The sequence below is a fragment of the Ixodes scapularis genome, unplaced genomic scaffold (assembly GCF_016920785.2).
Source record: "Ixodes scapularis isolate PalLabHiFi unplaced genomic scaffold, ASM1692078v2 PGA_scaffold4__175_contigs__length_147842914, whole genome shotgun sequence".
NCBI classification, from domain to species: Eukaryota; Metazoa; Arthropoda; class Arachnida; order Ixodida; family Ixodidae; genus Ixodes; species Ixodes scapularis.
Genome location: NW_024609879.1, coordinates 120,571,342 through 120,590,419, shown reverse-complemented (window position 1 = coordinate 120,590,419; position 19,078 = coordinate 120,571,342). Strand labels below are relative to the sequence as shown.

At 42.9% G+C, this 19,078-nt stretch overlaps 1 protein-coding gene across 1 annotated transcript in view; it reads right to left on the bottom strand.

The window, feature by feature from the left end:
- Positions 1-7,673: 7,673 nt before the first annotated feature.
- Positions 7,674-19,078, bottom strand: part of LOC115311982 (clotting factor G beta subunit) — a 44,056-nt gene continuing 32,651 nt past the window's right edge. Inside the window, exon 8 of the mRNA XM_029970844.4 lies at positions 7,674-7,883. Within this exon, the coding sequence (XP_029826704.2) occupies positions 7,674-7,883 (210 nt within the window). The remainder of the gene's footprint in view (positions 7,884-19,078) is intronic.

Sequence of the window (19,078 nt, the reverse complement as noted above, 5' to 3'; positions counted from 1 at the left end):
TAAAACAAAATAGCGGGCCTTTTTTATTTTGAGGAATCTCGGACGATGGGGAATGTAACAAAAATAAACTCGCATAAACCTGACACTTTCGCATGTAATAAACTAAAAAAAAAAAAAACACTCCCCAAATTTTGCAAAGGAAAAAAAAACTCCGGAAAAAAAATCCAGCTATAAGTGCTGGATAGTTGTACGTGCACTATGTTTTAAAGCATCAGAAAGAGACGCTGATGTCACGTCCCCATGTACTTCCTTTCAAACGAGAGGACAAACAATGCCTGCTACAGCACTGCTCCTTTTTACGTTTATGGAATATTTTGTGACCAGTCCTCCAGGCGGTTAGCTAAAGAACTGGTAATCGAGATACATGTTGGAGACTTTTTGTTACGCCCATAAGACAACCGATCTGCTGTTATATGTTTAATAGCGCAGTGTAAGGATATCGCTAAATCCCCAAATTCGTGATTTCCGTAGAACTTCATTGTCCCTGGAATCTAAACATCAACAGTCTCAGGAGGTCTGCCCAAACGGATTGACTGGAACTTTTCAGGGGGGCCCAGATACGGCCGCTTCTCTCTACTATATGCGGCTGGATGACGCATACCTGCTCTCCGAGCCTGGCGCAAGTGAATTAACCAAACATTCGATGCTTGTCCCGGAGGTTGGACGTCTGCTGAGCTTTCTATAGTGCATCCAGTCGACGTCTTGGTTTATGTTTTTTTTTTGTGTGTCTTTAAGTAAGTTTTACTAATCCCGTTTTGAATTAAATTCCTAAACTAAGGCATCTGAACGTAGGACATACCCACACTTGATCCAATGTGCGCAACTAGCAGGTTCTCTTTAGATGACAGGAAACCATTCAGCGCCCTGAACGTTGTTCGAACTAGTACTCGGAAAAATTAAGAAGCCCGTCAAGTTTTCACTTCCAGGACATCTGCTTATTTCCGGTGGCTTTGTACCTGTTTGTCCACTATCCAGGTCCCTAGTGGAGATAGGTGCATACGACCTTTGTTTGTAAACGGAAAAATGGTATGTAACAAGTGCCATGAACGGCAAGATCCTGAAAGACCATGAACGGCAAGATCCTGAATATTTTCGTGGTTCTTCCGGCAGTTTGTTAGTGTGGCTTGGGGTTCGTATAATGAAGGGTGTCCACATAAAAAGTGGCAATAATATAAAAACATTGTAACTTAAGTCTTACAGTTATCACGTTACATTTCTGTCCAGGCGTTTGCCGCGGCGCAAAACGCTATTTTGAAGAAAATCAGTTCAGGATCTCAAAGTTTATTGTTTAAACATTTCGCACTCTTAAAGTGCGGGGTGCTAGTGATAAAAGGAAAACGTATTTCTTTTACGCGCGTAAATTACGTACATATCGCAGAAAGCTGATATTTTGTGAGAATGTGACGCTAGGAGGGAGTGACAGAACGCAAAGTTTTGAAAACAAGACGCTACCTGGATTAAAAGTTAAAATAGGAAGACAAACTTTCTCTTCGAAATTACATTATGGGCGCCTTTAGAATTTTTTATAAGGACAAAAGCTCGTTAGCAAAAAAGAAAACAATATTATCTTTCTTTTTGCCAACTTGGTTTAACTAATATGAATGGCACATGCGTTCAAAATGTCAATTATTGTTTTAGCCATATCACGCTTATATCCACGACGGATCATAGACAAATTTCGCCTTTCTTTTTTATTCTTTGGTTCAGGCTACGTCATGTTTCAAACTTTTCCGTTCTATCACCACCCACAGCGTCAAATTCTCAAGGAGATTCAGCTTTCAGCCATGTGTGGTTCTTCACTCCGGGAACGATTCATTTATAAATTCTCAACAATAGACATCTTGCAAAATCATAGCGAGCCTAGCTACGTGGTACCGCGCAAAGCCTCTTGGGAAGTCATTGATCACGGTTTCTGTTTCGAGTTGCCAACCTCAATTATTGACATCCCGTCACGACCAAATAAAGTGCACGCATTTTCGAATATGCGACTTTACATACACTTATAATACTGTAGCTGTGGCCTAGTAATACGGATAGAATTGTGGGGCACGTCTTTTGGGGGGAGCTCCCGACGTTCCATAGTCTGTGCGCATGTAAACACAGAAAGAAATGTACTCCGCTGATCATCCCGCTGAATCTTCTCAACATCCATAGCCTATTCAAATAATCTTTAAATGGTGGCCAGGCTACGAGAAAGGTAAGGGACGAGGCTCGCCGTAGTCCTATTCCTTGCCAAGTCTAGGCAGGTCCTTACTTGGAGTCAGAGATTCAACGAAAGCTCTCACGAAGATAAATGGGAGCAATGCAAGCGAGCGCTGAGTTTAGTTTCATGCAGTGCTGAGATGCACTACTTTGCCAACGGGGTAATCTTAATCAAAACCATGCCTCTCTTCTTCATGGCCGAAGAGGAGCCATAATGCAACGCGCGCAGTGTTGCATGCAAACATTTTTGGAAGTAGTGTATCGAAAGAATCAATCATGGGAACTGCATTGCATATATTAGATGTAGGATTTCGTATTTTCGGTATTAATTTTTTATTTTTTTTTGTAAAATTTGGGGTTTGGCAGAGTTTATTTTTGTTAGATTCCCAGTTCTCCGAAATTCGGGGTTTAATTTCACCCTGTTCTTATTATTCTTTAATAAAAGTAAATAATCTCTGGACAAATACGCACACTAAATTCATAAAGGAAATAACCGGTATCTAAATATATATCTGTTGCTGCCTTTGGCATTTGCACCCATGTGATTGGCACTATTAATTGTCCCACAAAGAAGCTTGAAAGCAAGCGTTTCTTTAATAAGCGTAAGTACTTTGATATAGGCAAACGTCTGGGCGTACAAAACCTTCAGTAGATCTCCCCGTTCTTTGAAATCGACAGGTGCACATCTTTTACTGTTATTAAAACAACCCTTCCTCCGTCTGAGAAGCAGTGTTGTGCCCGATACCGAAAATAAGTAATGAAATGGCGTTACACGTTAGCTTGGAAAAAAGTTAACGCGTTACAGAGGTCCGTTAACATTTTGCAAATGTAACGGAATACTGGTGTCGTTACTTGTCATGTCTAACGGGCGTTACTTTTATGTTAGTTTGTCGTTACTTCGTGTTTCACTGTTAGTATATCACTTCTTTTTATAGTAAACCACCTCTATAAACTTTGGCAACAATACACTTGTTCAGAGTGATTATTTATTTATTTATTTGAACTTTGCAGCGCCGCACCATATTAGCAGAGGAGTGGGGTACAGATCCCATTTATACCTTGGAAGCGTACACGAACCGCATAAGCCAGTAACCAACAATATAAATAAGCAATTCGAAACAACAGAAAATAATACCATTTCAAAATTTCAATAACGCCAAAAATACTAACCAATAAATGCACATTGCATTGATCAGATTGATAAAAAATGCACTGTCGGCAGGATAGGTAATGTATATCCTCGAACACGTGACGCTTCGCGAACGTAATTCTGACAGCTGTAATGTATATCCTCAGGAAACATGTTTAGCTAGCCCGTCTTCTTTGTCTGGCCTCGGCAGGATGTGCAATGTATATCCTCGAATACGTAACGCTTCGCGAGCGTGATCCGTTGAACCGGACGTTGCCTAACGACACTGCCTGTGAGGAAGAAACCGCTTTGAAAAGAACGACCGGATGCATGTCACGTAACGGACGAAAAATATAACTATATTTATGGTATACAAGTTAATCCGGCAAAATACGCGTTATTTTACTCACTCCTTCAAAAACCAACGTCGCATTTCCAATGAACGACATGTGAGCACCCGGCCACCGTTGATAGGCTTGTTCTGGTTCAAAGAGTGAGAACGACAACGCTTCAAAACTTTATCCTTTCTGTTGTTGAAAGAATGAGAATACATTTGTTTTGAAGAGAAGGATGTGACCAGCTGGGAGTAGCTAGGAACGCTGAAGCAAAATACTTCGGGCGGCGGCAGACGGTGGCCTTCTGAACGGATGGCTCTTTCCAGAGAGACGGCTGCTCCTTCAGGGTACGGCGACGGTGATCTTAGCAGCTTCTATACCAAGACTGTACCAAGGACGCTTATATGCATAGCTTTGTTGGGGTTTCTTTGTCACTTTTACGTAATGTACAAAAAAAAAAAAATTGTTTTCAAAAGATTACGTGGTCATTTTTAATCAAAAGTAACTAACGGAATTTGATATGAGATACCGTAAAATAATAACTATATTACTTTACTCGTTATTCCTTTGGGATTCTAACGAGTACGTTAGGACGTTAGTCAATAATCTAACGTGTTACCAGTAACGTCGTTACTTGTAATGTTTTAGTTCCAACACTGCAGTGAGAAACACAAATAGTATGGTAAAAACTAAAAAGTGGAAGAGTGGCCTTTGTCGTCGTCCAGAACTTCCTTTGCCCATTGTACTGAACGAACGTTGACGAGATAAACAGGAAATTCCATTTTGTTAACAGTAAAAGAGGAAAACAAAAACAAAAACAACTTCATTGGCTTTTTTAGGCCCACTAACTGTGTGCTCTGACGATGTTTGTTCGTAAAAGACTGTCTTTTTTTTTTTTTTGTCATCGTGACCTCAAAATTTGGAGTTTTTCGGATAAATCGGTGTCGCTCTATTTAAAAGCACGCAACCTTAATTAGAGCCAATTACACGCATGGCGTCCCGGTTGGCGCCCCGCGAGTGCAACACGTGCAGCACGAGCGTAAAAATAGCTTCAGCAAGCTTGCAATTGCGGGGGCCATGCACGATTAATTAAATTTGATCTCCATATAGCAATGTCTATCAATTTCACCCAGATACGTGCATTTACAAACGCTTGCTAGCTTCATTTACAAAGAACTAGCTCAACCGCAGACCAGACAAGCATTTATCGACTCGAAAGAGAACCCGTTCACTCCGCTTTAAGCAAATTGCTTGTATACCTAACTCGTCTAATGCCAACTTCTCGAAAAGGTAAACTCGTCCCAGGCCCCTTTACCGAAATGAAAACTCGTCGAAAAGGTAACCTATCGAAAAACAATTCGTCAATTTACTTGAGGTGAAGGTGTTTCTAGACCTAAACTGTAAAAACGATACATGATACATAAGGAACTACAATATTAGACTATATGTTTTTACTTTGCATTTCATGCTTCGCTATCGACTTAATTTTGTTTCTTTTGTACGGAGTGCCTGTCAGTCTCCAAATTACAAATATAGAAGTCTCCTGTTAACAAACTTTTGTTCAAGAAACAATATTACACTGTCAAACACTACAGAGTGAGAAAGACGAAATCCCAAAGATATATTTATTTGAAGTATCATAGTGCACATCGGTTCCCTCCGACCCCACAATTCAAAGTTTTTATTTTCGAGACTTTCAGATCTGTTATTCCATCATCGTCGAGTTGCTAGCGGAAGGTGCCAATACCTCGCGCTGTCACTTTTAAGCACGAATTTAAGTCGTGCTTTCCGAGATTATTGGAGGGAAAAGCTCTCTTCCGGCCATTCCAATTGTGTGGAGAAACTGGCAAAGAAAGAAATGGCTCGAGTGTGTTTCTGTCGCACTGTGGAGCTGGTACAGAGCCGGAGATCACCGTCATGGAGCTTGCTTCGTTAGTTGCCCTGATAAAAAGGCGCTTGTTTGGCTGAAATAGTCTTTTCAGATGGCAAAACCCTGGCAATCTCGATGTGTGTGGTGGTGCGGTCGCCTCCTTCGGTGAAGGCAGTCAGCTGCAGGAAGTGGCCCTGCTGAAGTAGGCGGCTGACAACCCCAAGGAATTCATGCCCAGGGCTTGAAACGTGGATCTGCGGCCATCCGGAATATCTTGTCGTCATCGTCGCCATTGTAGTTCATGATGCCGACCTCAGCATCATGAATGACGGTTTATCGCCACCGTGTTCCGGAGCTCTTGAAAGGCTGCGGCATACGCTCCTCCAGCTTGGCAAGAGAGCGTTTGCAAGTACCGTAGGAGAGCTTTGCGCGCTAAGTATCTCGGAGGCCATGATTAAGAACTCGTGGTTCACTCCAACATTTAAATGTTTGTTGGAGGCTCTCCGTCATCTGCCAAGTTTTCGTAGGAACATTTGCAGCCACCGATCTCCACTGGCGCTTCGAGAGACCCTCTACACAGTTTGTCGATAAGTTCGAGCAAAAAAGGATCTACAAGAGCGAACACAGTGGTTACCAGTCTTAAATGGGCGGAAAAAATGGTCATAACTAAATATACGGGCTCTAAGCATCTTAAAACGCCAAAGATTACCTTGATAAGCGGGCGATTTCACTATTAAAAGGGGATCAAAGATCATAATACTCCCTTTTCACGACTCTTCGGCACAGACACGAGAGGGCGCCGTTGGACGTGCCACAGCGAATCGCGAGTGTTCGCGAGTGTTCGCCTGCAAGACGGCCGATCAACGGAATATGGAGTTTCAAATGTGTACGGATCGCGCGCGGAAAGCATTACATGTCATAGTTTTTAGTCACTTTCATTGCACGCTTGACGTCACTTTCACTTCAACGTTGTGGGTTGTTTGAAATTGAAATTCCCGCGCGACGTCATGTGACTGTGACGTCATGACCCTATCGGCCAATCAGGATTTTTCCGTTGCAACGCCACGTACGCCAACGTCAACTTTTCTGCGACACGAGCTCGCGTTAAAATCTCACGAAATCAAGTTTTAAGCGTGTAGTTCCACTTAATTTCAAGCCCTTGGTATCGCCGGACTAGCACCCACCTAGCTTTATTGGATTTATCACCCGAGAACCTTTCTTCATAATTAGCGAAAACGCTTTGTTCTACGTTTTTATTATCAACAGTCTGATGTATACGTTTCTACGTGCGGTCATGGTGTGACATGACGACGTAATGCCACGTGACGTTACAGTGTCAGTGACGTCATGACATCACGTGACTCACGGTTCCACTAACAGTATCGCTGAGTGTTCCACTAACAGGTATCGCTGTAAAACACAGACACACAAAAAGTCCTCTAAAAATCCAAAGCCGTGAAAATTGTTTGGTGCTAATTTCGACAACCTTATGTATAGCCCAGTGCCCTCTCTGTTCCATGGCCACCACCATGGTTGTTCATGCTGACGCCATGACACAGGTTGAGGGGTGCGGGAGGGGGCCTGGCCTTTTTGCGCAATTCCGTTCTTTTTTTTTAGAAACCTTCACAGATATCGTAGTGCAAGAACGTCAGAAATTCATTGTCACGAAGCTCTAAGATCAACACCGATACCAAGAGTGCTGTAAAAATAAAAACCTTGTTTTATGCGCACCGCCTCCTTTCACAAGAGCCTGCATTCAATATTAATATTCCCTATTTTTCTCGCTGCTCGCTGGGGGCGAGGATTTCGGACACTGGTCTCTGGACGTAAATCGCAAACAGGGTTTTGAAACAACAACAACCACAACAGATCTGCACTTTATGGAAAAGTACATACCCGTTTCTTATGCTTTGTTTTTTTTTTTTTGTTTCTTTAATGGTGTGGAGAATATTCTCAACTTGTTCGGCATATATATGGCATCTTTGAGATATCTCATGATGTAAGCTCTTAGACCGGGAGAAAAAATGAAGAAATTTCATATTTAACTGCATTCACACAGTTCTTTCTGAGTTCGAGGGCTATGTTACGCAAAATTATTTTTGGCATGTAACTTTGATGAGGGCCGACTAGTCCCATATCAGAAGTCCCTGACCAGGCCTATTTGGCTGTCGGGCAGCACTTGAGTCATTTTGTTTAAAATCCAGTCTCTATACGTGGAAACCCTGGCATACACTCCAGGAAAGTTTGGTGATCCGCAGCCCACACCAAAGGAAACTACTCCGATGACTTCGAAGACTTTTTGGCTGTTCCGTGTGGTTTCCATCACCAGGGGCCCACCGGAATCTTGCTGCAATTGTAAAAAAACGGAAAAAAAAACGAGTGAGTTGTGGCGTTTTCTGGAGCTACTTACACGAGCTCATTTATCTATTATCTCGCATTAACGTGCCTTTTCAATCTTGTTTTTTTAAGACAGCTGGAATTTTGTTTCGGATGTAGTTTAGTGTAGTGGAGTGACAAACCCTTAGGATGCAGCTCACTTGACGTTCAAAGGTCGTCTTTATTATGCTCCGCTCCTCTAAAACAGCAAGCGTAAAAGAAGCTACACTCGGACTTTCAGAGTTTGTACAATGCTGTTACATTGTATAATCACTGGCATTTTAGTTCTGTCCAGACATTAACTTCACTCCTGCTTGGGCCAAAGTAATGAGCCTCTTTTCCAGTAGTTTTCTGAGCAGGCGCTTACTTTTGCTCCCAGTGCGTTGCCGCCGATTTGATTTCAATCGATTTCATTTCATTTCATGCAGACATCTTAAGTAGCAGCTAATTAGTAAATGTTAGTTGCAGTTGTGCTGTGATCGTGTTCATTATGTTTCCCTCCAGGTTGCCGGGACTGTGCGGCTGGTATGTTTCCATATACGTATATCGTCCGGCATCACTCGTGACCCAGCGAAGCATAAGTGACGTGATAGCTTTTCTGGTTCAACGACTTGGAGGAACGCCATGTAGTGACACCACACAGTAATGCCGTTATTTCGCTCTTGGTTGTTCACATGGAAGGGGAAAAGAGAACGGTAATCGTTCATTTATCGCATCATGTCGGTCAAGATACGCATCAATCAACAACGAAATAAGTAGATCGTCGTTATTCGTCTTGTGAATCCCGAGGTACAGTGAACTGGATCCGAATTTCGGTTTAGCAGCCGAGGAAGAGGTTAGAATTTGTAACGCGTTTGGATAATGAGTCAATTACGACTTTAGTCTTTGAGATATCATTTTTAGAGACGAGAGAGCAAGGAAACATTTTGTGGAAATACCATCCCTCAGCTATCGTTGTCGTTTATGGCGTCCCTTGAGAAAGATGCATATGATTTTTGTTTTGCCGCTGGAAGGATCGAAGGATCGACTACGCGTCGCCGAATCCTCATTCTCCGCCAAAGTGTATAGCTCCAGCCGTTCAAACCAGACGCCAAAAGTTTCAACACTAACCCTTATACTATTCAAACGACGCGATTTTCTGATATTTTCAATGCAAAAATGGCGGCTGACAAAGCTCTCAAATGCGTACATGGATCTCTATGGCGCCAGTCAACAAAAACCGGGCGAAAATGGGCCCTATGGCGCCTGTCCGTGTCGTACGTGTCTCTTTTTCGTCCTGTTTGTTCGCGCCCTTTAACATGTTAATCAAAATGGGCCCCATTTTCCCATTAATGTTTTGAGAAAATCACTTATAATTTATAAGTCCCGAATAAAATGATCGTCAGTGCTGATACATTGGCATCTTGTTTGGACCAGCTATTTGGGTCAAGAATGAGCGTTCACTGATGCGTAATTTATTTTTGCGAAAAAAAGCAAGAAAAGGAAATTACTCTTGTTTTCTTTTTGTGGGGCATGATGTAGTTGTTGTTATTGTATTAGTTTTGTAGGTATCTCTTTTGCCTATGAGACTTCGTTTTCTTTGACAGTGTGGTGTGAAAACATCCGCAAAGAAGTTGTTGCCGAAAATTCAAAGGAATAAAAAGGCAACCAATCTTATTAAAACATAATTACAATGAAAACATAATTAAAACACATGGCAAGTGCATGGGTAATAAAAATCTCGAGAGAAAAAATACGTGGCAGTTTTTTGCTAAGAAAAATACAAAAACGAAAGTGAAAATAAATATATAAAAAGACTTACGAAGGATAAAAGCGCTAGAGCACAACAGTGATGGTTTGTCTCAGTTTAAAGTGCTCGAAAAAAAAAAAACGCTATACGGCGCTCGTTACTGGAAAGATGAAGTGTGCAAACACACGTGCTTTTTTTTTTTGCTTGGGCGGTGACATCTTAGCCATTTGTTCGCCCAGTGACAATGTTTTTCTTTAATGTCTGTTTTTAAGTGCTCGCAATTCGGCACGCTTCAAACACAAGTTGGTGCCACAGTGTCAGTACTAACAGATGTCTAATTTGAAAATGAAAATTGATTTTCTGAAATATTTATGGGATAATGGTTCCCAATTTCGCCCGTTTTCGGTAACGAGCGCTATAAAGCTCAATGCGTTCGAGAGCTCTGTCGGTCGCCATTTTTTCATTAAATATTACAACAAATTCCGTATGAATATTAGCTTTTTAAATTCTGTTCAGTGTCATAATATCTATTTTTAATATGTCACAGAGTAGTTATTTTTCAGTAGTGTGAAAAGTGAAAGCGTGGCGAGCGGTCAAACATCTGATCTCTGACAACTGGAAGAAACATTATAGTTTTCGGCTTGGCCACTTAAGTTGTCAATGACTTCAAAAAAATCCGTCAAGCTTGCTTTTTGCACTATCATTTATTTCAAAAATTCCCCCCGAACCTGTATTCTTCAAAAAAATTCGGTGCCTGAGTTGAGATAAAAAAAATCTGAAATTTCCTTATGTCAATAAGACCAAGCTTATAAATACGACACTCTGAAATTTTAATGTCAGATAGAAAGGCACTTAGAAAAACAAGTTATTATTGATGCGCCGAGATGCCTACTAGTTAGGAATTTCGCACTTTTCCAACTACCCCTTCTCCACGCATGCAATGCCTACTGGCTCATTTAAGGCTTCTTATCTTTTTTTCTTATCCTTTTAAAACTGGAAACTTGCATACACGCGGGAAATGTACAGTTCCCCCTTAATTTAGCACCGCCACAAGATGGCTCTCTTTTTTGGCTATTTTTATACTATTCTTTAATCTAGTGATAGAACTTCGTGGTCAACTTTTGACTCCCCGATTAGAACCCTACCTTTCGAGTTATCTGCCTAACTTCCCCGAATAATATCCAACTTCTTTTTAACAACGTCGGCGTGTAAGTACGATAGTTTGGGGGAAATGTTACACTAAATCTTGCCTATATCGGAGTTTGTTGTTCGCGTAGCCCTGCTTGCGAGAACCGGCTTTTTCATGTCGTCATCTACCTCTCATCGTGAAGCTCCTAACATGTCAACAGGTTCGTGGATTGAGTGGTCTGAATCATCTACAAAATCCCGTTGTCACGCGGCCGGGTTTATATAGGACAATCGGGACGGTGTGTCTGTGAGAGAATGCGTGGACGTGGCGTTTCCCTGCGGTCAATGAAAGGAGGTCGCTTATACGTGCATTGGCAGGGAATGTACAAACGTGCAAAAAAGAGGTGCTCGAGGTGCATGCAATAGAAAAAGCTGGCTGGGGGCACTGCGTCAGCTAGCCTTCGGTTCATCTTCAACAAAAAAAAAAAGATATATTTTATCAATGCCTGGTGAGCGACAAGCCATTGGTTGTTACGGCGTTGGTTGGCTTTGTGGTGTTATATTGTTTGAGCCGTTTTTAATAAAACTTCGGTTGATAGTCAGCGCTTGTCCTGTGCTCTACTCTCGTTGTCCTCGTCTTTTTTCCGCGCTGTTCCCAGTTTCTTAAGTCATGAACCAACTCGCCTGCATCGCCACCTTAACTCCTAATGGTGTATTTACACGACGGAGATTTCATCCAGAGAAAAGAGCAAACGTCATCGCCATTCCAGGTTACGTGCGCCGCACTGCGCATGCGTGCCAATCTCCGTACTCCGCCGAGAGCCTCGGCATTGCCCCATCGTTCCCGCGAGAAAAGGAAATTTCTTCGAACGTCAGGTTCGATATGGTGTTTGCAAAAAGCACATGGAAAGCTTGGAGCCTCCGACGTTTTTCACCAGTAGCGTCAAAGTTGGCAATATGACATTGCTGTTTTGGTGTACTCCCATGACGCATATCTTCTCCAGGTATTGGATTATACGCCACCGTGTTTTGACGTTACCCTGGTTCACGTCACGGGCGCTTGCTAATCCCCGTACTATGCGGGCTTCTGGTCAAAATGTCCAACGAGACGAAATGTCCATCGAGTCAAAATGTCCAATAGGCCACGTGACACCCGTGTCAAAATGTCCATCGAGACGAAATGTCCAATCGGGTCAGAATGTCCATCGAGTCAAAATGTCCATCGAGACGAAATGTCCAATCGGGTCAAAATGTCCATCGAGTTGAAACGTCCATCGAGACGAAATGTCCAATTGGGTCAAAATGTCCATGGAGTCAAAATGTTCATCGAGACGAAATGTCCAATTGTGTCAAAATGTCCAATTGTGTCAAAATGTGCATGGAGACGAATATCCAAAAGGGGTCAAAATGTCCACGTCAAAGAGCTCAGAGAGAGAGAGGTATGTTTATTTACAGGAAAGTAAAGAGGTCAACCTGCTTGTGAGTGCTGGTTTGCTACTTTGCGTGAAAAGGAAGAGAGCAGAGAGACAGCAGACAGAATAGAGAAGTAAAGAAAGGGTGGGATCACATATACACTCGTATCCCCCCTCCCCCACACACATCCCACACACATACTAAAACACATATATACGCACTCAAAGATTGGCGAAAAATAAATAGCCACACGTAAATTAAAAAGAGTGATGTCAGTTCACAGCTCTTGGTCCAGGCGGGTGTCCTTTAAGAACCGGAGTAAAGCGTTGGTTGCTTTAGATTCTTTCGCTACTGAAGTCCAGGGTCCTAATATATGGCTGAGCTCAATGTCTTGATCATGCATATTCAAGGATTGTTTTAGTATTTTCCTTTGGGAACTATATAGTGAACAATGGCAGAGTACATGTTTAATGTCGTGTGTTGTTGAGTATGCTGTACAATGCGGTGAATCTACTTGGCCGATCATATGAAGATATTTTCTAGTAAAAGCCACATTCAAGCGTATTCGATGCAGCACAGTTTCTGTTCGTCGTTTTATATTTCCCGGCATTCGGAACATTAATTCCGGGTCAATATGTTTCAAGCGCGCATAATAGTAGCATGGATCTGTCCATAGTCTGGATGATATTTCTCTCCCAATTTTTCGGACTATATCATTTGCATCTGTCCTTGACAGAGGAATTGCACAGGTATTATCAGCTTCGTGGGCGTCCCTAGCAGCTTTGTCAGCACAAATGTTGCCGGGTATGCCACTATGCCCCGGTACCCACTGTAAGACAATTTCATGTCCCTGACACCTCACATCATGGAACTTCTGCATTATGTCATAAATCAGTTGAGCATTTACGTTATTCTTTATTTTATGCGTGAGTGCACTGAGAGCGGACTTAGAGTCTACAAATATTGTCCAGTTTTGGGGGTTTTGGGTGCTGATGTAGGCAGCAGCTGCTCGGATAGCCGCAAGTTCAGCTGCTGTCGAGGATGTAATATGGCTCAGTTTCGTTTTGATTGTCGTGCTAGTTGACGGAATATAGGCTCCAATGGATGATGATATAAAGTTAGTTGACCCGTCCGTATATATGTGTCGCGATGAGAGATAGGCATGATGTATATACTCAAGTGTTAGCTGCATCATAACAGGTGTTGGGGTTGCTGCTTTTTGCGTAACACCGGGGATGTTTAATTTAATGCCGATAGAACTGCACGTCCACGGTGCTTGCTGCGGAGTTTTAGCTAATTCAAAAGTATTTGGAATATACCCATGGAGTTGCGAGATGACCTTCGAAAAGCGAGCAGAGGGTTTAACTTCCGTAATATTCGCCAGATGATATGCTTGGCTGCGCGCTTGGTGTCGTAGGTGAACTCGAATAGTTTCTTGGGTTCTGAGGATATCCGGGCGAAATTGCTCTAGCTTCAACAAGAGTTCGAATGTTTCATGTGCATTTTGGTAGTCCTAGGCAAACTTTTAGAGCCTGGGCTTGAACACTTTCCAGGTCTTTCATTGACGACTTGGAGATACCATGCATGACTGAAATACTGTAGCGTAATAGTCCGACAAAAAGAGCGTTGTAAAGGGTCAAAAGTGCTCTTACTGAACATCCCCATCTCGTTCCACTTATCATTTTAATAATGTGTGTGAAGTACTTCAGCTTTTCCTTTATGCGCCTGATGTGTGGGGACCATGACAAAGATCGATGTAGGGTCACTCCTAAAAATGTATGTTCTTTGACGTATTCAATTGGTGTCCCCTCTATTAGAATGGGATATCTCCTTTTATCCTTTCTCGTGAAGGCGATAGCAGCGGATTTGGCTGGGGAGATTTGCATTCCATGTGAATGGAGGTATTTTACAGTTATATTGATTGCTTTTTGTATACGTGCTCTGTTTATATATAACGATCTGCTGGAGACCCAGAAGCAAATATCATCGGCGTAAAAAGATGTATGCACATTTTTCGGAAGCAGTTTGACCAGATGAATTAGAGATATGTTGAAAAGAGTGGGACTCAGGACACTTCCCTGGGGTACTCCTCTTGTAACTTCATAGAGATCGGTGTCTCCATCTTCAGTGGCAATAAAGATGTCTACCTTTCAGGTAACCGGAGACCCACGTACATAGTCTTGTACTTAGACCGATCCTTCTCATATCTGTAAGGATGGCGTTATGATCCACAGAATCAAAGGCAGCTTTTATATCAATAAAGACGGCGGTTGTTTTCAATTTGCTCGCGTTTGCTTGTTCAACGGTGGATACTAGGTCTAAAACATTGTCAACACTGTTCCTTCCTCGGCGGAATCCTGACATGCATGTAGGAAGTATCTTTCTGTTCTCGAGGTCCCATTCGAGTCGTGACAGTATAATTTTTTCCATGACTTTCCTGACACAGCTCGATAAAGCGATGGGTCGATATGAGCTAATCTCCAAAGGGGTCTTGGCTGGCTTAAGTATGGGAATCACTCGTGAAGTCTTCCACTCTTTTGGCATTCTACCAGATTCCCACGAAGCGTTATAGACATGGAGTAAGAATGTTCTAGCCGCGCTACCAAGATGTGCTAATGCAGAATAGCGGACACCATCTGGACCAGCGGATGAGTTCTTGTTTGTTGAAGAGAGGGCCTCTTTCAGTTCTATTAAAGTAAATGGAGCGTCGATGACATCGGTTTGCGCTGATGCAGTGTTATGACTAGCTATAGGGATAGCCAAGTATGATGTTGAGGAGTCGCGAGTAATCTGCAAGCAATAATCTTTTGCTACTTCCTTTTGTGTAACTTGCCGATGTAGTGCGATCGAACGAAATGGGTAAGTTTGCTGCGGCCTGGAACCTAAACTTCGCGTCATATGCCATATTTGCGTTACAGGCTTTCTGGGCTCCAGTCTAGCACTGTTCGATCTTTATCGTTTCATTGAAAGCTTATCGAGATGGCGTTGCACCTTTCTTTGCGCTTGTCTGGACTTTCTTATATCTTCTCTATTTTTAGTTTTTCTTGCCCTTCGTTCGGCTCGTCGACGGATGGCTCGAAGTCGTTCGTACTCCTCATCAACAGCTATTCGGCTGATCTGCATTCCTAAAGATTTTGTAGCATTCGATGTTGTTTTCTCGACAATATTAGAAAAATCTTCAATTGTGGTTATCTCCTGGCATGCTATTTCAACTTGTTCGCTGAACATATTCCAGTTAGTATATGTAAGGAGTTTTTTACGGCGACTGCTATTTAGTCCGGGTATCAATGTGTAATTCGGAAAGTGATCACTGCCATGAGTTTCGATGTCTAGAAACCAGCGAGGTAGGGGCGAAATGGAAGACGATGCCAGCGTGATATCTAAGCAGCTGCTAAGTGTTGCACCTTTAATAAATGTTGGACTTCCGTCATTCAATATAGTTAGGTTGTGTTGGTGAGCAATGTTTATAATATTTTTTCCTCGTACTGTGGTTTTTACCCCTCCCCATAAAGGATGGTGGGCGTTAAAATCCCCAGTCAAAATATGTGGAGACGGGGTTGCCTTAATTAGCTCGTCTAGAATGTCTTTGTCGAATCCGGCTCTTGGTTCAATATATGCAGCTCTTACTGTTAGAACCGTAGTGTCCTTGCTAATGGTTGCTGCCACGTATTCATTGGTAGGATGGGGATTTACATCGTGTACCACATATGTGAGGTCTTTACGTATCGCCAGTAAAAGCCTGCTGGGACTTCTTCCACGACTTGAGTGGAATACTTCATAACCGGACAAGCGTAATGTTCGAGTAACACGTGATTCCGATATTGCTATTACGGGGAATTGATATTTGAAGGTTAATTGACGAAAGTCTGAAAGACGGTTCCGGAGGCCTCGAGCATTCCACTGAAAAATGAATGAGTTGTTACGGACCTTCTCTACCTGCACCAGGAGCTGATCAGAGGAAGAGCGATGTCTATGATTGTGATTGTAGCTTGTGCCAGTGGAGAATCAAGGGAAACAAGAAGATTACGAATCAGCGTTGCTATCGTGTGTAGCGCATTTCCCAGGCTCTGTGATTTTGGTGTTTCACTCGATCTTAAAAGCGGTGGGGCCTTACACTCGTTGTGGAGCTGCTTTGGAGCCCACTGGAGCTTCTTTGATTGGCTGACGCTTTCTTGGTGTTGGCCGTGTGAAGATCCAGGTGACGTTTGAACAGGATTTGTCCCGTCAGTTGAATGGCTTGGCAGAGGTGGGAAGTCTGCATCTCTCGCTGGGGGTACCACAACAACTTGCGATGTTTTCTCGATTTTGTTACTTTGGCGGTGATGACTTCTCTGCTCAGGATCTTGATGTCTGGGGCCAGATGGCTTCACCACAGACCGGGCAGTTGTGTAGTTGACGTTGTTTTCGCTGCAGTAGGCTGATATCCTCTTTTCTGTCTTGTAGAAGGTGAATTGGCGTGATGTCGATTCGTGGTTCTTTTTTTAGTTGATGCACTGCGGTTCTTTTGCTTCACAGGCACTGCGTCGGTGGTTGCCGCCACAGCGACTACACCGCTCCACCTTGTTGCATACACTTGCAACATGGCCAAAGCGACTGCATTTTGGACATTGTCGAGGTTTGTCTGTGTATGGTAGGATTTTGAATCTGGTGTGGCCTAGAGTGACGTACTCTGGAGCAGTTTCTGTGGCAAAGGCGAGCTTGACGATATCTGATTTCCCTAGCCTTCTCACTTGGGTGACAGGGACAGTCGCGCGTATCCCTCCCTGGAGGTCCGCTTCTATGATCTCCTGAGAAACTCCACGGATGATTCCAATAGCTGAAGATCTTTGATGTGCCTCATATACAGTGATTTTCATTCCGCAGAGGGTTGTCATTTTGAGCAGAGTCTTTTTGGACTCGGTGTTTCTCGTGTACTTTTTGGACTCGGCACAACGGTCTGCATAGCCGCCTGCCAAGCAGACATCCCGACCTGGCAGAGTTTCTGCAATTCCTAAAGTCGGCTCAGCATGCAGCGCAAAACAGGATTTAAGCGCTACTGCTTGACCCTCTGGCCGTGGCTCAGCCGCAATCCCACGTCATCCAAACCAGGAACAACAAATTGCACCAAGAAATGGACGCCTTTGCATCTTTCATCAGCTCTCACACGCCCACGTTTGCTGATGTCCGGAATTACGTCGACAGAGTTGCCAGCAGTGGCGCGCTCCCAGTCTCACATTGAGCTGACTAACGGCGCTTGAAAAGACGATACTATATTTGCATGTGGAATAAACAGACTTGTATTGAACCACGTGTCATTTTTTAATCCGTTCCATGCTGTATACACGCTGAATGGCTTGCGTTAAGAATGCTTATTACGAAAGTTGTTGCAACCCTGTTTAATGTTGCTTATATCAAGTATGATCGAGTCAGATATGGAATAGAAATGCGGGAAAAACTGCGGGAGGCATAGAATGCGCCGACCCCTGTCCAAGGCCTTCTGACCAATGCCACTAGCAGTGACTTTAATTATAACAAGGGTGCAGTAATCTGTCCCCTTTATCAAGGGAAGGAAGCTAGGATGGCAGCGAACACAGTATGCGATGCCGAATCTGAAGCATGCTGGGTTTGTTCGTACACACCGCGTATTCATGTGCTCGCCCTATCCGGGGAAAAGATTCGGGTGGACGACTAAAATAAGGTAATGACGAATGCAAGTGCAATCAGTAATTTCTTCTTGAGTCTCGTTTTAAACGCTTCTGCTGCAAACGTCCGCATGTGAACCTCGTGGACCTGGGCACGAAGCACCCTCCTTGGTTTTTATAGATTAAAATTGGCTCAATATAAGATAACATTGTAGAAGCAAAAAGATACAGACAAAAAAAAGACATAAAACACAACCTTTCTTTTTTTTCCTTTTTTTTTTCGTTCGTGTCTTTTTGCGTTTTTCATTCCTTTTAGTCATGAACCAACTACCTAATCCAAAGTTTTAGTTAGCGCTATTTTATCTTTGCTTCATTCACCTTATCCTAATTACAAAATCTCTTATTGCATTTGCTGCCGTTATTCATCACGTTTAATTATATTGCCTTAGGTGTCACCTAATTTGCAGGTTAGGGAAAGAAACCCTGTTTTGAGCATCGCAAAAATAAGCTGAATATCGCGGTCAGCACCAATCCCGCCAGTATATATCTCCAGCGGCTGGAGCAATTAACCCAATTTTTCGGAACATAGCGTAGTCTGATTCATTTTAGGCAATGCTTAGAAATTTTCAGTGATGAAAAGGTGGTCAACAGAGCTCGCGAATACATGAAGAGGAATAGCGTCCGTCACCGGGAACGGGCTCCATTTGTTAATTAAAAAAAACAGAAATCCCCCCCCCCCCCCCCCCCCTCTTTTAACCAGAGCTCAAATCTGAAATTTGCCATTTTCTTCCAACCGCAAGGGTTACATTTTAGCGGACTTTCAGCGTCCACAACGTATATTAGTTTTTTTTTTTTTTTTTTTTGCGATTAGAAATATTTTGTTTTCTCCAAAAAAAGTTTGTCAGATTTCTTAGTCATCACACTACTACCGCTTTAGCGAAAACCCGGGGCGCGTGTAAGGATTCGGAATTCTAAAGACGTCCGTCTCAACATTATGCAGTGCCAGAGTCTGGGCCAACGATACAAAGAGGTCAAAATGTCTATCGGGTGAAAACGTCCACCGATTAGAAATGTCCAATTGGGTCGAAATATCCAAAGAGTCAAAATGTTTAACGAGACGAAATGTCCAATCGGGTCGAAATGTCCAAAGAGTCAAAATGTCCAACGAGACGAAATGTCCAATCGGGTCAAAATGTCCAAAGAGTCAAAATGTCCAACGAGACAAAATGTCCAAGCAGGTCAAAATGTCCAACGAGACGAAATGTCCACCGCGAC